The sequence below is a fragment of the Leucoraja erinacea genome, chromosome 21 (genome assembly GCF_028641065.1).
Source record: "Leucoraja erinacea ecotype New England chromosome 21, Leri_hhj_1, whole genome shotgun sequence".
NCBI lineage: Eukaryota > Metazoa > Chordata > Chondrichthyes > Rajiformes > Rajidae > Leucoraja > Leucoraja erinaceus.
The window spans coordinates 32,629,742-32,655,438 of NC_073397.1; the positions used below are offsets into that span (position 1 = coordinate 32,629,742).

Sequence of the window (25,697 nt, forward strand, 5' to 3'; positions counted from 1 at the left end):
GTATTGTTGGTAAAAACTCATCTTGGTCACCAAAGGACAAGAACATTTGCCCCCATTGATCTGCCCCACATTTCAGACTGCTCACCCCATTAAGTAGTACATTTTCACCCCCCCCAACTTAGATACATAGAAATTAGGTGCAGGAGTAGGCCATTCGGCCCTTCGAGCCTGCACCGCCATTCAATATGATCATGGCTGATCATCCAACTCAGTATCTCGTACCTGCCTTCTCTCCATACCCTCTGATCCCCTTAGCCACAAGGGCCACATCTATCTCCCTCTTAAACTTAGTAAACGTTGAGGGTGGAGGGGCAGCAACAATGGAGAGATGGAATTGGCGACGTTCCGGGTCGTGACCCTTCTAATCGTTGATGCTGACACAGGAACATCAATCCATGTAAAATAATTCAGCACTCATTTGAAAACAAAAATACTAAACAAGCATTAATCATAAGCTTCCAGAAGCTGGAGTAGTGTCTGATTCACATCTATACCATTGGGCCTCTATCGGTTTCTAGAACTGATGCGCTACAATGCTGAGAACTATATCCTGCACCTTCCCCTTTGTTCTGCCTATCGTACTTGAGTTTTACCTGATTGTACTCATGTACAGTACACCTGATCTGTTTAGATAGCCTGCAAAACAAAGCTTTTCACAGTTCCGGTGATCGCCGGTGACAATAATAAAACTAAATTTAAACCTAAACCTATATTTCAAGACATCAGCCAAAATAATATTTTTTTTAAACACACATTCCAAATTAGGAAATATTTGCAAAGACAGATGCGATTGGAGAAGTAAGAGTCTTTAACATTTAAATGCAACATTCAAACTAGAAGATAGGAATAATCATTATTTATTTTATCACAAATGCATACGTTACCTTGTACATTATATTCTGTATTAATGTCATTTGTCTCTTCAAAAGCCTTGACCATAACTGAGCCCTTGAGGAGTGCGTCGATTGAATCCACCTGGAAGAAGGTCAAGCAAAGGGATCACAATTTAGACCGATGTGGTGGCACAGCGGTAGAGTCGCTGCCTTACACCGCCCGGGACCTGGGTTCGATCCTGACTCCGGGTGCTTGGCTGTACCTTCTACCCGTGACCTGCGTGGGTTTCCTCCGAGATCTTCGGTTTCCTCCCACACTCCCACGTAGAGAGTTAATTGGCTCGGTATAAATGTAAATTGTCCCCAGTGTGTGTGGGCTAGGTCGGTGCGGACTCGTTGGGCCAAAGGGCCTGTTTCCGCGCTGTTTCTCTATAACTAAATTTGGTGAAATCATACACGTCACCAACACTAGTTTTGTATAAACATAGAAGCAAAGACATGTTGCAGGGCCAGGCCGGCCCCTGCTACACTGACCCAGTGCCGTCACCAGGACAACGGGCCTTGATGGCCAAGCTAAGACCCAAACATTTTTTCGTTAAAAAGCTCAGACTTGAAGAGTACAAGTTGGCGTTAAAAACACGGTGACTCTTGTGCATTCTGACTCGGTGTAGGCTGCTATGGAGCACTCTTAGACTGAGTATGATATGCCTCATGTAGGATTGTCACTGAACTGTTTGCAAACAAAAATGTCACTGTACTTTGTTACACATCTTCTTCTTCTTCTTATGAATGAAACATAAACCAAAGGAATAGTTAGATCTCAAGCCGGGTGTTGAACAGCCAGGTTGTTGTCTCTGCGTCAATGTCTGCCAGGCCCTGAGCTCCATTTGGTGGGTGGTAGAGCGGGCACCCAGAGATGACATGGTTGGCTGTCTGTTGTTCTGCTCCACATTCACAGGCTGGGCTCTGGCGGAGGGAGCCCCCATCTCCACACGCTGGCATTGAAACGCCCAACTCCAGTACCAAGTCTGTTAAGCTTCACCCATGCTCCTCTGGGGAGGTCAGACCCTGGACAGCATTTATCTGGTGAAGAGATGTAGCTGTGTGATGGAGATGAGGTTGCCTTCCACTCCTGTGACCACTTGGTGGCTATCCAGTGTTGCTTTTGTCTCAGTTGGCTGGATGGATGGATGCTAGGAGTTGTTTCCCATGTGGAGCAAAGGGGTGATGGGGCTTCAGTCAGGGTGGTCTCTGCTCTCTGCTGATAGCCTGATGGAGGAAGTGATCTGGGTCCATGGCACGACGAGATAGTGCCAGAGTTGCTGCTTGTTTTCGGATCCCTGCAGGTGGAATGCCTGCAACTACAGGGAGCTGCTCGACTGGAGTAGGTTGAAGGCACCCAGTGATGGTTCGTAAGGTGCTGTTCAGGCCTCGCAACGTGTCTTTGCTTCTACGTTTATACAAAACTAGTGTTCGAGATGTGTAAGATTTTAGCAAATTTAGTTATAGTGTTTAGTTGTAGAGCTACACGTGACATTGAAGTACCGTTGTAGGGTGACAACTTGGTGCAAGAGGCGTAATTTGACATGAATGGTTATGCTATCCGTACCTGATTGAAGAGATGTTCGAGACAACCGTGTAATTTGTCCTGTTTATCAAGAGGAATCCTCATGTCGCAAGGAAGTTCATCCCCTTTTATAAAATGAGAGGAAAAAAATTATTTGCAAATAAAAAAATAAAATTACAACAGTTGGCAAAGATATGATCTGATTGTCATCTTCATGTTATATACAGGACGGTCGTGATAGAAAATGCCCCCAAGATACTAATAGAAACATAGAAACATAGAAATTAGGTGCAGGAGTAGGCCATTCGGCCCTTCGAGCCTGCACCGCCATTCAATATGATCATGGCTGATCACTAGTTTCACAAACTTACACTCTGGGGCTGCTATTATTGCACGATGTTGGTTGTGTGGAGTTTTAGAGAGGGGAAAAATAGGTCGAATGAATGGAAGAGGATATGGCTGGTGAAATATAACATGGAAAAAGGCAAAGGTAGATAAAAATGTCGGAGAAACTCAGCAGGCGAGGCAGCATCTATGGAGCGAAGGAATAGGTGACGAAAAAGGCAAGATCATCCATGTTGGCATAAAAATAGAAAGACAAGAGTGTTTTTATAAATGGTGAGAGATTATAAGGTGCTGGTGTTCAGCAGAACCTTGGCTGCCTCACATACAAAGCACTTGGGGTTAACATGCAGAGATAACGACCGATTATGGAGGCAAATGATTTGATGGCCTTGTTGTCGTGGGAATAGAGATGTCTTGTTGTTAGGTCCTGGTGGAGTCTGCATTTAGAACACAGAGTTGGAACTGCAACACCACTGATACACTTGCGACAGAGAGAGAGTGCAGCAAAGATTCACCACTAAAGGGCATCAGAAAAGGAGAGGAGTGAAACATAAAACTAGAGGGGGCAAGATAGGTGGAAGTGACTTCAGCTGCTTTTGTGGTTGAATTAAAATTGGCTAATATCACAATCCATGCAGAAAAATGCAGAGAAAAAGTTAACTTTGTGGTAAATTTGTTTGCCAGGACGTTAGGTTTGGCGTACGAGTAAAGATTAGGCAGACGAGGCCCTATATTCAAGCACGGAAGAATGAAGGCCAATGATGGAGTCCCACCTAGTTCGGGTATCATGAACCAAGGGGTCAAAATAAGGAAGAATGTCAAAACAAGGAACTGCAGATGCTGCTTTACAAAAAACAAAGACACAAAGTGCTGGGGTAACTCAGCGGGTCAGGCAGCATCCCTGGAGAACGTGGACAGGTGACATTCCGGGTCAGGATACTTCTTCACACCCATTAGTCTGAAGAATGGTCTCGACCTGAAACCTAACCATGTTCCTTCAGGGACACCGCCTGGCCTACTGAGTTACTCCAGCACTTGACAATTGAGCCTCGAGGACTCAAAATGGGCAGCAGCATCTGCACTCAGAGGTCAGTCAATATTTGGAGATTCCTACCGAGGCGGACTGTGGAGGCATGTGAGAGGACTCCCCATTTCTATTCTCAATGGGAGAGAGTTTTCAGCAGTGTGGAGTTAATGCTGTACTTTAGAGAACATTAACAGCTACACCACAGCACCAGGTTCTGACAAATATTACAGAACAAAACTTAGTCAGAGGGTGGTGAATGTGTGGAATTCTTTGCCACCGAAGACTGTGGAGGCCAAGTCAGTGGATATGAATGGTCAAATTCTGGCTCCTGGAACTTATGGACTTGAACATAAAGGTGGAAGTGACTTCAGCTGCTTCTGCGGTTAAAATAAAATTGGCTAACATCAAAATCCATGCAAAAAAATGTAGAGTAAATGTTAACTATTGGGGCAAATTTGTTTTCCATTCCATAAATCTAGATGTTTTAGTTTAAACAATACACTATTAAGACAAGATGCACTGTGGTTAACATCATGTGGCAGAGTTAGCATCAATTACAAATGCAAATATTGGCAGATACCCTCTTCTGAACGCAAGTCACTATTGCATAGTCTTAAAACTTATGGTCAAAACCAACCCAAATGATAAGTTTGTTAAGTTTCGGGCACAGAATTGCTACTGCGATTGCAACAAAAAAGTGATAAGATTACTTGGAAGAAAGTCTCACCTGATCCCATCTCATCGCTTCCCAGATAAGAGCTTCTGCTACGGTCACTGGTGTAAGAAAGCACCGAGTCTCGGTTGCTATTGCACTCACTGCAAGATATCAACAAAATACAATTTCAATCACAAGGAACTGCAGATGCTGGTTCATACTGAAGACAGGCACAAAATGCTGGAGTAATTCAGCAGGTCAGGCAGGTTTTCTGGAGAGCGTAGATAAGCAACAATCTGGGTCAGAACTCAGGGCAACCACGGTGGCGCAGCGGTAGAGCCGCTCCTCACAACGCTTACAGCGCCGGAGACCCTGGTTCGATCCTGACTACGGGTGCTGCCTGCATGTAATTTGTACACGCTCCCACACTCCAAAGACGTGCAGGTTTGTAGGTTAATTGGCTTGGTGTATGTGCACATTCTCCCTAGTGTGTAATGGATAGTCTTAGTGTGCGGGGATCGCTGGTCGGCGCGGATCCGGTGGGCCAAAGGGCCTGTTTCCGTGCTGTATCTCCAGACTGACCCAAGACGCCACCTATCCATGTTCTTCAGGGATGCTGCCTGACCGACTGAGTTACTCCAGCATTTTGTGCCTATCAAAAGATAATTGGAACTTAACGCCTTGAAATCATTCTCCACGCTCCCAATAACACCCTTCCCATCACCAAGGAGTTTTGGAATGCAAATAAAGGCCGGTACTCATATAAATCTCATTCATAAAAATTTGCTGTATTACGTTCATTGAAAATGTAACAACATTTTGGCACTCGATCAAATTTCTGCGCTTTAAGCCAACGACGTTTTCAGCGAATAGCAATGCTATTTCCAAGCACACAAACGTGAAGGGGATACGTGGAACTGCAGGTGCCGATTCATAGAAAAGAAGACACAAAGTGCTGGAATAGCTCAGCAGGTCAGGCAGCATCTCTGGGGTACAGATAAAGACACACACTGCTACAAAACAACACATACACATGTGCTCCAGAGATGCTACCTGACGCGCTGAGTTACTCCAGCACTTTGTATCCTCTTTTGGTATCTTTAGAGTCGTGTTTTAAACAAGACAGGAAGCAGATAATTAAATCCATGGCACACAATGCGTCAAATACTCTTCCTCGAACAAGAACCAACCACTATATATAGCCCCAGGAAAGAGATACTTTATAAATACTGTCGTATTTTTAATTTACCAGATTAATTCAAAATTAAATGCAATAAGTCTCACCAACAGATTCTATGGAGATACGGTATATTTTAGACATCAGTCTTTATTTCATTAATCATCAGTCACCAGGAGTCTATTCCTTGGAGCGCAGGAGGATGAGGGGCGATCTTGTAGAGGTGTACAACATTTTGAGAGGAATACAAAATTTGGGGAGAGAGGACAAGGGGTCACAGAAGGATATGGGGGAACAGAATCTTTTTTTCATACAGAGAGGGGTGAATCGGAAGACAGAGGGTAGAGGACATTGGCTATATTTAAGAGGGAGTTAGATGTGGCCCTTGTGGCCAAGGGATCAGAGGGTATGGGCAGGTACGGGATACTGAGTTGGATGATCAGCCATGATCATAGGCGGTGCAGGCTGAAGGGCCGAATGGCCTACTCCTGCACCTAATTTCTATGTTTCTATGTTTCTATGAATCTTTTGCATAGAGTAAGGGGAACGAGAACCAAAGAGGGGGGGTGGGGGGGGGGGGGGGGGGAGCGGGGGGGGGGGGGGCGGAGGGGTAGGGTAGGGGGGGGGGGGGGGGGGGGGGGGGGGGGGGGGGGGGGGGGGGGGGGGGGGGGGGGGGGGGGGGGGGGGGGGGGGGGGGGGGGGGGGGGGGGGGGGGGGGGGGGGGGGGGGGGGGGGGGGGGTGGGGGGGGGGGGGGGGGGGAAAGATTTAATAGGAACCTGAGGGTAGGTGGAACACAAAAGGCGGTAGGTGTATGGAACGAGCTGCTGATGGAGGTAGCTGAGGCAGATACTATTGGAACATTTAAGAGGCAGGTGATGGATAGGATAGGTTTGAAAGGATATGGGCCAACACAGGTAGGTGGGACTAGTGTAATGGGGCATGTTGGTCGGCGTGGGCAAGTTAGGCCGAAGGGCCTGTTTCCATGTTGTATGATTCTATGACTTTCAATGCTTTTGGTAAAATATTTATGATTACAGGTACCAATTGGTCTATTGTAAAAGCTATTAACATTCCTTACATCCTAGGCAAAGTACTAGGCAAGGCTGCAGGCTTACAGTCAAGATTGGGAGTACTAATCTATTATTTTATCAATAAATCAGCATCTCTCAGAGAGTAAGTGTAGGAAAGAACTGTAGGTGCTAGTTTAAATGGAAGATAGACACAAAATGCTGGAGTAACTCAGTGGGACAGGCAGCATCTCTGGAGAGAAGGAATGGGTGACGTTTCGGGTCGAAGCATCTGAAGAAGGATCTCAACCCGAAACGTCACCCATTCCTTCACTCTAGAGATGCTGCCTTTCCCGCTGAGTCACTCCCCCCATTTTGTGTCTACCGAGTGATTTATATGACAGTATATTAAGCAATTCACAATAATATAACTTGCATCAAATTGACATATGATACCATTGCTTTAATCGTAAAAATAAGAGGAGATTAACTTATTTACATCCTTTCCCCCATTTGCCTCCAGAGGGCAATATCTTAAAGACCTCCATGCTTTCTTATCCAAAACACACTCTGCAGCAGAAGCACTAGAATGTTGCACAAGGGCAGGATAAAATATATTAACATGCCATATTTCTTAAAATCCCTGGAGTTTCCCCAATGACTAAATCATTGGCTCTGAGGCTCACAAAGAGACCTTCAAAAAAATGTTTTACCTGTAGCTACAAAACGCTCAAAAGCACATTATTGTCTTTATCTGAGCCTGGAAAAATAGAATAATCCGTCCAAGACTGGGGCGATTCACAAAATGAATCTATGCACAGACGATTTTAGAATCACCAAAAAAAATGCTGGACAAACTCAGCGGGTCAGGCAGCATCTCTGGAGAAAAAGGATGTGCGACGTTTCGGGTCAGGACCCTTCCTCAGTCGCTACAAGGATCTGGGAATCAAGAGAGTTCCAGAGAGTTTATTGTCATGTGTCCCACATAGGACAAGGAAATTCTTGCTTTGATTCAGCACAACAGAATATAGTAGGCATGACTACACAAACACATGATGGTTTGTGTCCAGAACCAGGGGCCACAGTTTAAGGATAAGGAGTAAGCCATTTAGAACAGAGACGAGGAAACACTTTTTCTCAGAGAGAGTTGTGAGTCTGTGGAATTCTCTGCCTCAGAGGGCGGGGGAGGCAGGTTCTCTGGAGGCTTTCAAGAGAGAGCTAGATAGGGCTCTTAAAAATAGTGGAATCAGGGGATATGGGGAGAAGGCAGGAACGGGGTACTGATTGGGGATGATCAGCCATGATCACATTGAATAGCGGTGCTGGCTTGAAGGGCCGAATGGCCTACTCCTTCACCCATTGTCTATTGTCTATTTGTGCGTTTTCTTTCATTGTCAGATGCAGAAGGACATGGAGATCAGCAGTCCACTTATAAAAAGGTACCAAAAACCTCATGGAAAACACCAAACTCTGTGGTCCTATCGGGCAGAATTTTATGTATAACTAGACCAAGTGCAGACCCGTTGGGTCTGTTTCCCCAACAGCGTGACCGGAATCTCTCTTCACAATTTGGAACTGAGTGCCTCAAGTGGTCTGTGAGAAAGGTATGCCGTGTTGAACATTGTTGAAGCGACAATTAGATTCACAACAAGGGCAGCACGATGACACAGCGGTAGAGTTGCTTCCTTACAGCACCAGAGACCCAGGGTCGATCAGGACTCCGGGTGCTGTCTGCAAGGAGTTTGCACGTTCTCCCCGTGACCTGCACGGGTTCTCTCCGGGTGCTCCAGCTTCCTCCAACACTCCAAAGACATACAGGCTTGTTGGCCTTGGTAAAATTGTAAACTGTCCCTCATGCATGTCGGATAGTGTTAAAGTGCGCGGGGATCGCTGGTCGGCGCTGACTCGGTGGGCCTCAGGGCCTGTTTTCTGCGCTGTATCTCTAAACTAAACTAAAGGAGCAAATCTCTCAAACAAAACGAACACCGTTGAGGGCGGTCACGGTGGCGCAGCGGTAGAGTTGCTGCCTTACAGCGCCGGAGACCCGGGTTCAATCCCGACTACGGGAGCTGTCTGTATGGAGTTTGTACTTTCTCCCCGAGACCACGTGGCTTTTCTCCGAGATCTTCGGTTTCCTCCAACACTCCAAAGCAGTGGCGAACCGGTTCTAAAAATATTGGTTGCCAGGATACAAAGGGGGCCCACTTGCCATCGGGCAAGTTGACACCCTGGCCAGTCCTCCACTGCTCCAAAGAAGTACAGGCTTGTCGTCTAATTGGCTTGGGTAAAATTGTAAATTGTCCCTAGTGTGTGCAGGATAGTACAAGTGTGCGGGGATTGTTGGACGGAGCGGACTCGGTGGGTCTAATTGTCTGTTTCTGCGCTGTATCTCTAAACTAAACTAAAGGCACAAGTCTCGTGAACAAAAAAAAAAGCTCTTTATTTAACAGCTCTGAAAACACATAAGAAAATCACCAACATTTTTGACCTCTGGAAGAATGCAATAAATGGATTTTTAAAGTTCACACACACACACACACTTGTAGTTCAAGGAAAAATGTTAGGAATGTTTAATGATCCGTGTTATGGGAGCGAAAAATTATTTGAGAATGGGTTTTGTATCCAAAATATCTTTTTTCGAAAATGGTGGAGAAGTGCCAAAAAAAAAAAGAAAAAAGACTATTTCTACGTGAGACACCTGAGCAAACATTGTCTTTCCCCTACCTCTCCACCTGCGAGATGGAAAAGAAAGGAGCAAAAACCTTTTCAATGTTTGGAACTGAACTCGTGAGAAAATCGGTCATAGACGGGTGGAAAAAAAAAAATCTTTAAAACAGCTGGTATTTCACCAACCATGAACGAGCGGGCTGCAAGACCAAATCTGTTTCAAATCAACGCACAATGAAGCGATTGAATTTGCTCAACTTATAGTGTCTGCATTTTGAAAAGAAGAAAACAAACGTACAACTTTTATTTGCTTCATTTCTGTTCTTACACACCACAAAAATAAAAGGCCAGCTTATAAAATCCCTGTACTAATTTTACAAATTTTGTTTAAAAACTGGCAGATGGGGTCGTTAATTTATATTCAGCGTGCATGTTAATTTATACAACCAAAAAAATTATTTCCGCCACAGAGGTTTGAACACTTCAGGAAAAGGTGTATGTATTCATGCAGTAATTGAAAGCAGCCCACAGCTACTTACACCGATTGCCAGTCGTTAGGAGTGGAGGGGTCTGCTTCTTAATTAACTCCACAAGGTGCCTGGAAGTGGGGGGGGTCACAGCCATCTCCCGCTCAGCAAATCTGGAGCATCTTACCGCCAGAAATTGCAGAGTGTCGTGGATGCAGCCCAGTCCACCACACAGACCAGACTCGCCACCACTGACTCCATCACAGCAAAGCAGCCGACATTATACAGGACCATTTCCACCACCGGTCTATTCCCCCCTTCTCCCCGTTCCCTGTGAAGATGGTACAGAAGCTTGAAAGCGCGCATCACCAGACTCAGGCACAGGTTCGTTCCCCCTCTTCTGAGCGTTCTCTCCATAAGCGAGGGTAACATAAAGCTACATAGGCAACCTTTATATAAAAGTCATAACTCTGAATGTATTTCGATCCAATTTAAGATACCAGCTATCAAGACAGATGTGTACAGCAATTCATTCTTCCCCCGCACAATTAAAGCATGGAATAATCTTCACCCTACCATAGTTACACAACCATAGAAACATAGAAAATAGGTGCAGGAGGAAGCCATTCGGCCCTTCGAGCCAGCACCGCCATTCATTGTGATCATGGTTGATTGTCCCCTATCAATAACTCGTGCCTGCCTTCTCCCCATATCCCTTGACTCCATTAGCCCTTAGAGCCCTATCTAATGGATTTAGATACTTATGGATTTTCCAATCAACTTCATCATGGACATTGGACATTTTCTCTGGGACGCCACAGTGCATGGTTTTGTTCACCATGGTATAGGAAAGATTTTGTCAATCTGGAAAAGGGTGCAGAGGTGTACAAAGTCATGAGACGCTTTACTCTGGACCTCCCAACTGGGCAAAGCAAGATCACCACAGGAGTGCGTGCGTGCAGCTGAGAAGAAGAAGCTCAGAGGAAACACACCGCGTGCAAGGCTCGAGCGGCTTCAGCTTCTATCGCAGCGCCCACCCAACTGTGTCCCGTATGCGGGCGAGCCTCCCGGCCTAGATCGGTCTCACCGGTCACCTCCAGACCCACAAACATAAACACTGAAGTCATGGTCTTCTTCGACTTCTTCGAAGGACGAAGAACAATAACAACAACAACAACTTAGAAACATAGAAACATAGAAATTAGGTGCAGGAGTAGGCCATTCGGCCCTTCGTGCCTGCACCGCCATTCAATATGATCATGGCTGATCATCCAACTCAGTATCCCGTACCTGCCTTCTCTCCATACCCCCTGATCCCCTTAGCCACAAGGACCACATCTAACTCCCTCTTAAATATAGCCAATGAACTGGCCTCAACTACCCTCTGTGGCAGAGAGTTCCAGAGACTCACCACTCTCTGTGTGAAAAAAGTTCTTCTCATCTCGGTTTTAAAGGATTTCCCCTTTATCCTTAAGCTGTGACCCCTGGTCCTGGACTTCCCCAACATCGGGAACAATCTTCCTGCATCTAGCCTGTCCAACCCCTTAAGAATTTTGTAAGTTTCTATAAGATCCCCTCTCAATCTCCTAAATTCTAGAGAGTATATTGGAGCAAGTTGGAAAAGCGGTACCTGTAGGAATCCCTGAAGCTGGTCGTGTCGTGACCAGAGTCATTCTGCTCCTCCTCCTTCACCACGAAGCAGACCCTCTTCGTGCCACAGTGCTCGGCTTTGTCAATGTCATTGTCGTCCATTGACGGGGGCAGTGAAAGCTCGGACGCATTCTGCTCGGACCCCTCGGACGGGGCAGGTCCGGTGATCGAGGACAGCAAGCTGCAGACCCAATAGAAACAAACGTTAATCTCTGATCGGCAATAAATATCTTGTGCCTGGAAATAATTTTCTTTCTTGTTTAAGTCAGCCACCTGGAAGTAATCAGCGTGCACTGCAGATGGGGTAGGTACTGCTTCTTGTATTTGTGGAACACATAACTCAATTTAGAGGTGAAAACGCCAATTGAATCTAACAGACGGATTCAATTTATTGTTAGACCGTAATGCAGAAACTGCCCAAAGGTTACTAATTCCAGGTCACGGGAGGTTGCCATGGAAACGGTACTTCACAGCCTCTTAACCGAAACAGATGAGAAAGCAGAGAGTTTAAGAATCTCAGTGGGTTCATATCTTCCGGCTTCCACATGGGTCACAGTTTGGAGTCACCTTGTGTGTGACTGCTTGCACCAAGTGTGCACTGCACACAACTCCCCGCAAAGCTTACAACCAGAGACGGTACAGGGAGTTGCTGCCTCACAGTGCCAGAGACCTGGGTTTGATCCTGACTATGGGTGCCGTCTGTACGGAGTTTGTAAGTTCTCCCTGCGACCTGCGTGGGTTTTCTCCACAAGCCTTCCGCACTCCAAAGACGTTGGGGTTTGTAGGTTAATTGGCTTGGTATCATTGAAAATTGCCCCTGGTGCGTAGGACAGCATCAGTGTGTGGGGATCGCTGGTCGGCGCAGACTCTATGGGTCGAAGGGCCTGTTTCCGGGCTGTATCGCAAAACTAAATTAAAAATTTTTTTTTTTTTAAAAAGCAGATAGACAACAAAATTCTGGAGTAAAAATTATAAAATTTCCCTAGCGTGTAGGATAGTGCTAGTGTGTGGGGATCGCTGGTCGGCACGGACTCGGTTGTCCGAAGGGCCTGTTTCCACAATGTATCTCCAAAGTCAAACCCGGGTCTCTGACACTGTTAGGCGGTAATCCACCGCTCTGCCCACAGTTCCAAGCCATGAAACACTTACTCATTTATCTGCATCACGTATTGCTTCATTTCTTTGAGAGAGATCTCCAACTTATTAAAAAGCTGGAAGAAGGAGTCCTGAATCTCCATGTCTTCAGGCTTCAATAGGTTGCACAGGCCTGCACTTTTTTGAATCGGCACTCCATTTTGTGCCTTCGGTGGTTCATCTACGTCCAGTGCCCGATGACCTTCTCCATCTTCCCCAATGAAACAATTCCACTGGGGAGCTGCCATGGTGGTGGTCACGTGCCGTGTGTAGCTCATGGGGTTTAGAATCCCTGTAAACAGATCCAACACTTCAGCCATGTACACCAAATTATTACTTGGTCAACATCTAAAGGTACAGATCCACCACCGATTTTCCGGCGATTTGCACCCCCCCCCCCCCCACAAAAAAATCCCACCTCCCCCAGAAGCCCCCCCAAAAATGTGACACCACCCCCTTCCCCCATCCCCTTCGCCCCCTCACATACGGTGAGTCGGTATGTCATGGAGGACTCTCTCGAACTTCTACAGGTGCACAGTAAAGAGCATGCTGACCGGTTGCATCGTGGCTTGGTTCGGCAACTTGAGCGCCCAGGAGCGGAAAAGACTTCAAAAAGTTGTCAACACTGCCCAGTCCATCATCGGCTCTGACCTCCCTACCATCGAGGGGATCTATCACAGTCGCTGCCTCAAAAAGGCTGCCAACATCATCAAGGACCCACACCATCCTGGCCACTCACTCATCTCCCCGCTGCCTTCAGGTAGATGGTACAGGAGCCTGAAATCTGCAACAACCAGGTTCGGGAATAGCTCTTCCCCACAGCCATCAGGCTATTAAACTCTGATCATTAATAGCCCATTTATCTGCTTATTTAAGTGTGCATATATATATTCATTGGTATATGATCACACTGATCAGTTCTGATCATTAATAACCCATTACACTTTATCTGTTTATTTATGTGTGCATATATATATATCGGAAGTTAAACACGTCAATGGTTTGAATGGAATATTCTCAAAACGGACGTAAAAATGACCAACAAACATGATGCAACATGAAGGATGGGCAGGTTTCCTGCTCCTCTGACTGAACGTCCATTTGCTATTAGAAACACGGGGCCGGTCGGCTTGTGCGGTGGAAGGAGCAGATACAGCCTCTGGCCTCACACCTTGCGGAAGATAAACAATGGAATAAAAACGTACAGATATATGTCCAACAAACATGATGACGGTTTCCCGTTATTAACACGGGGTGCATCCACATACCAAGTACAGATAATGTCCATGATGGCCCATGATCCACATGCCTCCATTCCCCACATGTCCACAACCTCTCCGAAAATCTCTTACATGCCACTATCGTGTCTGCCTCCACCACTAACCTCAGCAGCATGTGCGAGGCATTCACCTCCCTCTGTGTAGAAGAACTTGGTCCGCACATCTCCTTTGAACTTTAAAACCATCCCCTCCAGTATTTGATATTTTTATCCCTGGGTAACTGGTTTTGACCGTCTACCCCATCTGTGCCTCTCAATTTTATACAGCCTTAACCCTCAACCTCCTATATTCCGGAGAAAACAATCAAAGTCTGTCCAACCTCTTCCAGTCAGTAAAGGGCCTGTCCCACTGAGCGATTTTTTTGGCGACTGCCGGCGTCATATCAGTGTCGCCAGAAGATTTTGAACATTTCAAAATCCAGTGGCGACAAAACAAAATGTTGCGACACTTGAAAAAACACCGCACGTCATACGTCATCAAGCCGTGTCACGCCACGTAGCAAATCTTTCGGTGTCCAGATACGTCAGTCAATGAACTCCCTCCCCCAACTGATCCGCAATTCCGTGTCCCTCACCATCTTCCAGTCCCGCCTCAAGACCCATCTCTTCACCTCTGCCTATCCTTAGCCCCACGTCCCCCTCCCTTTTCATCTGTGCATTAATTGCCTCATATTGTGTTTTGAATTGAATTCTGTCTTTACTTTGTGTACTAGTCATGTCTCTACTATTTATTTCATTCCCCTTACATGTTTTTCCTCTACCTGCTAAATTTTTGTACGGTGTCCTTGAGACTCTTGAAAGGCGCCCATAAATACAATTTATTATTATTATTATTATTATTATTAATGATGCCGGCAGTCGCTGAAAAAAAGGACAGGCCCTTGATGCTCCCCATTCCAGACATATAAACCTCTTTCAACCAGCAGAGTGGAATTTACCAATAATGTTTTAAATTAAGCAAGAATTGAGTGTAAACTTTTGAGTAAATTTGAGTAAACTTTGGTCAGATGCTATTCACGTACCTTGATCTTGCTCCAAGCCAAGGAAAGAATTTTTTCGGCCAAACCGTATGCTGAAAGATCTTCCAAGAGAGGTTGTACTTTTCGGGCAGGAGACTTCCATGACATTAACGTGGCAGTTTGCCGGACAGAAATCAGTGCCAGTCAACAGGTGTAACTTGGTGGATGCTTGCTTGAAGGACGGCCAAGCTTTGCTTTTCAATTCCTGGGCAAACTGCGGATGGCCACAACAAAACGCATTTCAATCAACTCTCGCCATTTCAACTGTTTGCAAAATTCAGACAGAAGTGCCAAGTTACACCGTGGCAGAAGCTTCCATTTTGAGAACTTCACGTGCCTACCCACGAAACTTTAAGCTGGTGGAACTATGCGAATGAATGATGCTGTCAGCAGCCATGTAGGAAATGACCCAGCACTGTGGCACAGCGGTAGAGTTGCTGCCTTACTAAAATACAATGCAGATGTGCCCAAAGATCACTGCAGCTCACGGTGTTTACAAGCACGTTCTCTCACTTCAACCAAATGACTAAAATCCATTTTTTGTTTCTTGACCTCTTGGAGGCAACTGATGGCTCTCCCTCGTTTAACATTCAGCTGAGAATCCTTGCTTCAATTAAGGACAAGGATCTATCAGCAATGTACCCCCCCCCCCCCCCCCCCCCCCCCACCCCCCCCCCCCCCCCCACCCCCCCCCCCCCCCCCCCACCCCCCCCCCCCCCCCCCCCCCCCCCCGTCACTGTGCGCTGATGCTCCCAGTATCTCATTGTTTACAAGGAAAAAAAATGGAAGATTGGAAAACTCTCGATGGAACTCCTGACTGTGTTTCTCAGTGGGAGCAAGGGGTAGAGTTGCTGCCTCACAGCGCCAGAGACCCGCGTTCCATCCTGACTGTGGGTGCTGTCTGTACGGAGCTTGGACGTTCTCCCCGTGACCTGCGTGGGTTTTCTCCGACAGCACACACTCGGCCCCCACACACTCCAAAGACGTGCAGGTTTGTCGGTCAATCGGCTGCTGGAAATTGTTCAGAGCGTGTGTAGGTTAGAACTGGTGTACGGGGATCGCTGGTTGGTGCGAACTCCATGGGCCGAAGGGCCCGTTTCCACGCTGTATCGTTAAGCTCAACTAAGAGTTAGAAATGAACGACAGCGACCATGCCGTATGGAGCACTATTGCGGAAGGTTTGAGTATGCTCTACTAGGGAGATCTGGAAATCAATATGTAACTAAATCACACGATCACGGTTGTGAGAGGTCCCCTGTGGTCGTGAGAGGTCACCCGCGACATGTTGCCAGGGGTCGCCTGTACGGTCGTGAGAGGTCCAAAGAGTCGTAGCATTTTCTGGTCGCCGCTGAATTTTCAACATGTTGAAAATTTCGGCAACCTATGATGAGTACCGGCAGCAGCCTGTAAAGGTCGCGTAAGTGGGACAGGCCCTATAGTGTGCGGAGATCGCTGTTCAGTGCGGGCTGAAGAGCTTGGTTCCGCGCTGTCACTAATCTAAGGAGTCATGAGACATATTTTCTCAGGAGTTGTATTTGACTGGTTTGGCTTAGCAACGACAAGATATGTTCGTACCTGAGAGTATTTGGTGATTCTCCGTTCGATGGTGTCCAGCTTGCCTTCACACAGATGTCGGAACTCAAACTGGGGCTTAAAGATCATGGAATTTCTGGAGGTTATCAATCCTCTGTAATTTGTTATAAACTGACGATCATCAGCCACAAAAGCTTCCAGAATCTGACAAAAGAGGCAGTGTTAATTCATGAGGACTACCGAGTCAGAAAATTAATCAATGATACCAAAAGATCTGATACAATATCCACTGAAGGTTCAAGGGCCATATTGTTTTATTTACAGACAGTCTGTTCATGTCGGTGACAAAGATGACTAGTGGGACTGCTGGAGGAACAATGTTCATTTGCAAGCCTACTTTATTTTTCCTTTCTAAAGTTTTTTTTTTTTTTTGACTGGTTTTTTTTTATGTTCGTAACTAGATAGAACTGATTCTCCGTTCGATGAAGTAAAGAAAGAAAAGAAAGAGAAGAAAAACAAAAACAAAAAAACAAAAAAACAAAAAAAAGGAAAAAGATAGTTAAAGAAGAATGGAAAACTTTATTAAAATAAAAAACTTTGTTCGAGATATGTTCGTACATTTCAGAGTATAGCATTTCATCCATTCTTTAGCCCGAGTGCTAGTCAGGCTAAGTTCAGTTGACACCAACATTTCCGAACCACTTTGACTTGGATCACAACATCTTTGAAGAGAATGGGCAGGGGATGTTTCGGGTTAGAAACATAGAAATTAGGTGCAGGAGCAGGCCATTCGGCCCTTCGAGCCTGCATCTACATTCAATATGAACATGGCTAATCATCCAACTCACTATCCCGTACCTGCCTTCTCTTAAATATAGCCAATGAACTGGCCTCAACTACCCTCTGTGGCAGAGAGTTCCAGAGATTCACCACTCTGTGTGAAAAAAGTTCTTCTCACCCACTGGTTCTCCCCTATCCACGCTACTAGTTACATCCTCTCCTTGGGACCCCTTGGGACCATCCGTGGGACATCCATCCTTGGGACCCCTCCCGACCTGAAACATCATCTGTCCGTTTCTGAAGAAAGGTCTCAACCCAATCTCATCCATTCATTTCTGAAGAAGGGTCCCGACCCAAAATATTGTCGATCATTTCCTCCACAGATGCTGCCCGACCCTTTGCGTTTCTCCAGCACTTCACGTTTCGCTACCTGTCGCGAAAGAGTTTTCCCCAGAATATCTCTAGATGAAACCATCTGATGTCATCTGCAGATATTATGTAATAAAAAGGAACTGCAGATGCTGGTTTACACCAAAGAGACACAAAATGCTGGAGGAACTCAGCGGGTCAGGCAGCATCTGTGGAGAAGATGTATAGGTCACATTTCTGGGTCAAGACCCTGATTGGAGTGTGGGAAGGGGAGGCGAGCCGGTGGTGGTGGGAGGGCTAAAAACTGGAAGCGTGAAAAACAGGACAACTCAGGGGCGGCAACAGATGACTTCAGGAAGGGAGGTTCCCCGATAGGCCAGTTGCGGGCTAGGTGAAACCAGCATTAAGGGGCTGTCCCACTGTATGAGCTAATTCAAGAGTTCTCCCGAGTCTCCCCTGATTTGAACTCGGAGAATTATGGTAATAGCCGCTCGTAGGTACTCGGGGCTCTCGTGGCCATTTTTCAACATGTTGAAAAATCTTCACAAGTCTTCACCAGCTTACCGCGTTTCCCCGTGACGTCTCTTAGCGTTACGAGCCGCTAAGAGACGTCACGCGCTCCGACGTACATTCTACGTGCTTAACACGAGTTTGATTTTTTTTAAACACGGGAGAGCTCTTGAATCAGCTCATACAGTGGGACAGGGCCATTATGTCCAGCACCATATTCAATCTACAGACGATCTTGGCTAAGAATTGGATCAGTATTTTATAATGTACATAAGAAATCGGGTCTTGAGGAGGTAATTGAAGAATGTGTACCTTTGCCGTTAAATTGAAGCATCCTCTGGGTGCCAGCATTTTTTCCTTGACGTGACATTTGATTCCTGCAGTGCTGATGTACTCATAGATAACACCGTGCTCCAGATGCACATTATCCACAGTCATACTGATGTGAGGTGCAGTCCCATCTGTACTCAAACGCTGGTCTGCAAGGTTGGGAAAGTTCAGTGAGTAGCAAGCAGAATTAGGCCTTTCCGCCCATCAGGTCTACTCCGCCATTCAATCATGGCTGATCGATCTCTCCCTCCTAACCCCATTCTCCTGCCTTCTCCCCAGAACCTCCGACATCTGTACCAATCAAGGATCTATGTTCAAGAAGGAACCGCAGCTGCTGGAAAATCGAAGGTAGACAAAAAATGTTGGAGAAACTCAGCGGGTGCAGCAGCATCTATGGAGCGAAGGAAATAGGCAACGTTTCGGTCCGAAACGTTGCCTATTTCCTTCGCTCCATAGATGCTGCCGCACCCGCTGAGTTTCTCCAGCACTTTTTGTCTACCTAATCAAGAATCTATCTATCTCCACCTTCAAAATATCAATGACTTGGCCTCCACAGCCTTCGGTGGCAAAGAATTCCACAGATTCACCACCCTCTGACATAGAGACATGGAAAATAGGTGCAGGAGTAAGCCATTCGGCCCTTCGAGCCAGCACCGCCATTCAATACGATCATGGCTGATCATACAAAATCAGTACCCCGTTCCGGCTTTTCCCCCCATATCCCTTGATTCCCTTGGCCTGAAGAACTAAATCTGACTCTCTCTTGAAAATTCTTGATGAAAGAAATTCCTCCTCATCTCCTTCCCGAGGGAAGATCCTTTAATTCTGAGGCTGTGACCTCTGGTCCTAGACTCTCCCACGAGAGGAAACATCCTCCCCACATCCACTCAAACCAGGAAAAGTGATTACTCCTCCGAGATGGAACAAAAATTAGCCCCAATCACTCGTTTAGTTTGGTTGAGTGATACAGCATGGAAACAGGCCCTTCGGTCCACCAATCCGCACCGACCAGCCATCACCCCGTACACTTTGTCTACCCTGATGAATCTGTTATATCCGGTTATGGACCTTTTCAAAGGTTATTTATTAGTCACATACACCATAGGTGTAGTGAAATGCTTATTGCCAATGCAGCACATTAAAAAATAAATACAGACATAACTATAATAAAGAGATTTAAACATAAAAAGACATCCCCCCGCAATGGTTCCCATTATGAGGGAAGGCACAGTGTCCAGTCCCCATCCCATGTCCACCCATTGTTGGGCCCATTATGGCCTCCGCAGTCGCCTTTACGGAGGCCCGATGTTTTATCAACTTTTATTGATAGGAAAAGTGTTTTTTATGTACTTAATACAATTAGTCCTTCTTGAGCACCTATCAAATCTTCAGTGCACCTTGTTTTTGTAGATTTTTGTTATTTCAATTTTACAGATACACTATGGAAACAGGCCCTTCGGCCCACTTGGACCGTGCCGCCCAGCGATCACCTTTACATTAGTTCTATCCTACACACTCGGGGCAATTTACAGACGTCATTTAGCCTACAAACGTGCACATCTTTGTCGTGTGGGAGGAAACCCGAGCACCCGAAGAAAACCCAAAGGGTGATCTGGAGACCATACAAACTCCGTACCGACAGCACCCGTAGTCAGGTTCAAACCCGGGTCTCAGGTGCTGTAAGGCAACAATTCTACCGCTGCGCCACCGTGCTCAATTCCACTTGTCAGATCTAATTATGCTTAATAAACAGGCTTTTATTATTTTTGAAGTCGACCCTCTCACTTCCCTGACAAAGGTCAGCAGATCCCGTGTCAGCAGATGGGCAGATAAATGCAGAATTAGTCAAGCCAACTTATGTTCTGTGTATGGTTTGTTGAGGTTCCTCAAGACATCATATTGTGATGGAGTTAAAAGGGTTTGAAAGCAAGCCAGCCAGCCTGGAGACAACCAAGCCAAGGATTTTTATCTGAAATATTTCTCAAGCATGAATGTAAACAAGCAGGAGTGTGTTAAAAAAAGGTCATGGGCGAGTCGTGCTCTCTCTTTTTCCCCCCCCCCCCCCCCCCCCCCCCCCCCCCCTCCCTATCAGGCGAGAGGTACACAAGCGTGAAAGCTCACACCTCCAGATTCATCAACACTTTCTTCCCAGCTGTTATGGGGCAACTGACCATCCTAACAACAACCAGAGAGTGGTTCTGACCTACCATCTACCTCATTAGAGGCCCCTGTACTATTTTGGATCGGACTTTACCTTGCACAAAACTTTATTCACAAGCAAACTCAGCGGGTGAGGCAGCATCTATGGAGCGAAGGAATAGGTGACGTTTCAGGTCGAGACCCTTCTTCAGGCTGATGGCGGGTGGGGAGGGGGGGGGAGAAAAGAAAGGAAGAGGCGGAGACAGTGGGCTGTGGGAGAGCTGGGAAGGGGAGGGGAAGGAGGGAGAAAGCAGGGACTACCTGAAATTGGAGAAGTCAATGTTCATACCGCTGGGGTGTAAATATGAGGTGCTGCTCCTCCAATTTGCAGTGGGCCTCACTCTGGCCATGGAGGAGGCCCAGGACAGAAAGGTCGGATTGGGAATGGGAGGGGGAGTTGAAGTGCTGAGCCACCGGGAGGTCAGGTTGGTTAGCGTGAACTGAGCGGAGGTGTTGGGCGAAGCGGTCGCTGAGCCTGCGCTTGGCCTCGCCGATGTAGAGAAGCTACACTTATGATGTGATAAGATAATTCACCATGTTCTTCCTCTTCTCACTCCATGGAATTGAGGGTGGGGAGATCAGTTAGGGGAAAGGGTGGGAGACAGAAAATAGAACGATGAATAAGGTAGCAACAACGTCTGTTGCCAGCAGGTGAATGGCATCATGTCGTGGAAATAACATGAAAATGAAATTCAAAATGAAAATGAAATTCAGTATGAAAATACTTGGGAGAAAGCTCGGGGGGGGGGGGGGGGGGGGGGGGGGGGGGGGGTTTACAAGAATTATACCAGGAATGAATGGGTTAACCTATGACGAGCATTTGGCCACACTGGCCTGTAGTAGCTGGAGTTTAGAAGGTGGGAACCTCATTGAAACTTACCGAATAGTGAAAGGCCTAGATAGAGCAGATGTGGTGAGATTGTTTCCACTAGTTGGAGAGTCCAGGACCAGAGGGCACAGCCTCAGAATAAAAGGACGTACCTTTAGAAAAGAGATGAGGGGGAATTTATTTCATCAGAGGGTGGTGAATCTGTGGAATTCATTGCAACAGACGGCTGTGGAGGCCAAGTCAATGGATATTTTTAAAGCGGAGAGTGACAGATTTTTGATTAGCAAGGGTGTCAAGGGTTATGGGCAGAAGGCAGGAGAATGGGGTTGAGAGGGAGAGATAGATCAGCCATGATTGAATGGTGGAGTAGACTTGATGGGTCGGTTTGACCCTGACTACGAGTGCTGTCAGTACGGAGTCTATGCGTTCTACCTGTGACCATGTGGGTTTTCAGGTGCTCCAGTTTCCTCCCACAGTCCACAGATGTGCAGGTTTGCAGGTTAATTGGCTTCTGCAAATTGTTCCTAGTGTGTAGAGTCGAACTAGTGTAAAGGTGATCGTTGGTCTGTGTGGACTCGATGGGCCGAAGGGCACGTTGTCATGCTCTATCGCTAATCGAAACTAAAATCTCTGGAGAACATGGAGAGACAATGTTTCAAGCTGGAACCCTTCTTCAGACTGACTGTAGCAGGGGTTGGGAAGTTGGAAAGCAGGGGGCAACTGCACAAAGTCAGGCAAGTGATAGGTAGATACAGGAAAGGGTTTTTTTTTAAATTGGCAGACGATTGGGCAAAGGCCAGGGATGAAAAGACAAAACGTGTTAGATCTTGGAGCTATGGATAGAAGAGGAGGGAATTGTGAAGCCAGAGGAAGGAGTATAGATGGAGGGGGAAGGGTAGTGAGCCAAAATTACATTAACAGCTTAAGGATAAGGGGGAAATCCTTTAAAACCGAGATGAGAAGAACTTTTTTCACACAGAGAGTGGTGAATCTCTGGAACACTCTGCCATAGAGGGTAGTTGAGAAGGGGGCTATACAGAGGGAGTAGATGGGCCCTTGGGCTAAGGGGATCAGGGGGTATGGAGAGAAGGCAGGTACGGGATACTGAGTTGGATGATCAGCCATGATCATAATGGCGGTGCAGGCTCGAAGGGCCGAATGGCCTACTCCTGCACCTAATTTCTATGTTTCTAAAGAGAGAAAATGGGTGATCATCCAGGTGGGACAAAGGGAAGAGAAGGGGGAACTAAGGGGGGTTCTAGGTTAAGCATAATCTTAAAACAGGATATGCAGTCAAAGTCGAAACCACATATTTAAAAGTGGAATGGTAAAGAGGTATTTTTTTATCAAGGAAGGGAAACTTGGAAGTTCCCGTGCAACAGGCTTTGGGTTCAGGGCCAATTTAAAAGATAGGCTGTTCGGTTTGTTGCCAGGTACAGATATCAAGGGGGCCAAGACGACGAATTCTATAGCAAGCCACTGGCCTGGTTTTGCTCAGAAATATTGGCCCATACGTTAACATTTCCCATGCAGGACTGAACAACTTAATATTTTTGCTCATACACGTGTATAAATTCCCTTCGTCTGAGCCAACAGTTTGCTGCTGTTTGTGTGACCAGACTGTGCTCTGCACTATACATCCAGCGTCAGCTTGGGTTTGGTTGAGCAAGTACTCTGCCATTCAGTTCAGAGAACGGCTACCAGAGGCATTGATTTATTGATTGATTGATTGATACATACATTTGGCCCATCGAGTCCACGTCAACCATCGATCACCCATTCATAGAGTTATAGAGCGATACAGTGTGGAAACAGGCCCTTCGGCCCAAGTTGCCCACATCGGCCAACATGTTCCAGCTACACTAGTCCATATCCCTCCAAACCTGCCCATCCATTCACACTTGTTCTGTGTGTAGGAAGGAACTGCAAATGCTGGTTTAAACCAAAGATAGACAAAATATTCTGGAGTAACTCAGCGGGACAGGCAGCATCTCTGGAGAGAAGGAATGGGTGACATTTCGGGTCGAGACCCTTCTTCAGACTGAAGAAGGGTCTCGACCCGAAGCGTCACCCGTTCCTTCTCTCCATAGATGCTGCCTGTCTCACTGAGTAACTCCAGCAATTGTTGTGTGTCTATCTTCACACTAGTTCCATGATTTCCCACTTTTCCCGCCCATTCCCTGCACATTCGAGGAAATTTACGGAGGACAATTAGCCGGAACGTCCTTGGGATGTGGGAGGAAACGGGAACACCCTGAGGAAATCCAAGTGGTCACGGGGAGAACGTGCAAACTCCACACAGTCAGCACCCAAGGCCAGGATTAAAGCCGGGCCTCTGGTGCTGTGCGGCAGCAGCTCTGCCACTGTGCGGCCCAGAGCTCACACTCGCCCTCCCCCACTCGACCCTGCGTGGCATGAAGTGATTTGGAAGCAATGCTAGTTGGGAAAAGTAGATTCTGATGAAAAGCAGGACCACTAGAAAATGAAAGCCGCTTGCATTTGAGCGTATAACGTTATGAAAGTTACAATAATATCTGTCAATCTGGAAAAGCCATGGATCTCCCGAGAGCAAACGTTCAAAGAAATCAAATCGGCTTCACCCCAAGTGGATAAAACACCTAGAAATTTACAAGCATATTTTCTTATTCACTGCAGTGAACACAACCCCCCTCTGACCCAATGTCACATGGCCAACATGTGCTCCGTTTGACCACGTTGTGGACATTTCCAGCCAAGGCAAGAACCACACGAAACATGTAACTACAATGCAACAATCCTTGCACTGGTGTGAATGAAACATGAAAATAGGTCCACGTCTTGTTGTGCAGTTTGCCAGTAATGCTTGTAATCGGATGTAATGGCCAACTGAGGGTGGCTGAGTGGCACGGCTGGGAGAGCTGCTGCCACACACACTACAAACCCCGGCCGATCATGAGCTGGGGTGCTGCCCCCTGTGCAGAGTTTGCATGTTCTCCCTGTGGCCACGTGGGTTTCCTCCAGTTTCCTCCCAAACCCCAAACACACACACAGGTTTGTTGGTTAATTGGCTTCTGTAGATTGTCCCCAGTGTGTGTAGGATGTGACTTGCGTACAGGGTGATTGTTGGTCAGCATGGACTCCGTGGCCCACGCTGTATCTCAAGCAAGTCAAGTTTATTTGTCACATACACATACGAGATGTGCAGTGAAATGAAAGTGGCAATGCTCGCGGAACAACAAAACAACCAAACAAATTATAAACACAATCATAACACACATATTATTTTACATAATAAATAATAGAAGGAAAAACGTTCTGTACAGTTAGTCCCTGGTGAGAAAGGCACCTCTAAACCAAACTAAGGTTTGATCCATGTACCTCACTCTATATGACATGACTTGCAGGTAGCACTCAAACTTCTGAGAGTTTGCTTTGTGCAAAGGGGGCAAAATAAAAATACCACGTTAGCTAGTATCTACTTTCAGTAGCTCGGACAGTGTAGAGAATTCAACAACACCCTCTCTCGTTGCTCCTCCCTCTGTGATTCCACCTGCTCTCTCGACCTGCCTGTCCCACTGAGTTACTCCAGCATTTTGTGTCTATCTTCGCTCTAACAATGGCACTTGGAATTAAAGGAATTTGGTCATAACTTATTTAGTATGTGATAAGCCGGCAAACTTCAAACCCAACTGATCTCCCGGTGGCCCAGCACTTCAACTCCCCTCTCATTCCGAATCCGACCTTTCTGTCCCGGGCCTCCTCCATGGTCAGTGAGTCCCACCGCAAATTGGAGGAGCAGCATCTCATATTTTGCTTGGGCAGTTTACATCCCAGCGGTATGAACATTGACCTCCAATTTCAGGTAGTCCCTGCTTTCTCCCTCTTTCCCAGCTCTCCCACAGCCCACTGTCTCCGCCTCTTTCTTTATTTCCCCCCTTCCCCCCCCCAACCTCCACATCAGTCTGAAGAAGGGTCTCGACCCGAAACGTCACCTATTCCTTCGCTCCATAGATTGCTGCCTCACCCGCTGAGTATCTCCAGCATTTTTATCCCCCTTCAAACCCAACTGAGTGGCTTTAAAACATAAATTGGCATTTCAACATCATTTTCAGTCAGATATTTGTAAATTAACCACAGCATACCCGCTTCCTGCCTGATCTCACAAACGTGATCGAGTATTTTAGTTGGATTAGTTGAGGCATCTCGCAAGTTATCGTGCAGTGATAAATCGGAAATACTGTCAAGGCAATTAGTTTCGGCCTCTGTCTCTGCCGTCCCTTCATCGACATCATCCACCGTCCTGTACACCCACAGTCCAGCTCCTTTTCTCTGGAAAAATG

The 25,697-nt window shown here is 46.6% G+C and overlaps 1 protein-coding gene across 1 annotated transcript in view; it reads right to left on the reverse strand.

The window, feature by feature from the left end:
• prex1 (phosphatidylinositol-3,4,5-trisphosphate-dependent Rac exchange factor 1) overlaps nucleotides 1-25,697 on the reverse strand; it is a 178,436-nt gene that overhangs the window by 24,528 nt on the left and 128,211 nt on the right. The window contains exons 21-29 of the mRNA XM_055652550.1: nucleotides 25,500-25,686; nucleotides 18,333-18,499; nucleotides 16,404-16,565; nucleotides 14,832-15,042; nucleotides 12,546-12,822; nucleotides 11,377-11,577; nucleotides 4,500-4,588; nucleotides 2,443-2,525; nucleotides 885-975 (exon numbers count right to left, since the gene is read on the reverse strand). Of these exons, the coding sequence (XP_055508525.1) occupies nucleotides 885-975; nucleotides 2,443-2,525; nucleotides 4,500-4,588; nucleotides 11,377-11,577; nucleotides 12,546-12,822; nucleotides 14,832-15,042; nucleotides 16,404-16,565; nucleotides 18,333-18,499; nucleotides 25,500-25,686 (1,468 nt within the window). The remainder of the gene's footprint in view (nucleotides 1-884; nucleotides 976-2,442; nucleotides 2,526-4,499; nucleotides 4,589-11,376; nucleotides 11,578-12,545; nucleotides 12,823-14,831; nucleotides 15,043-16,403; nucleotides 16,566-18,332; nucleotides 18,500-25,499; nucleotides 25,687-25,697) is intronic.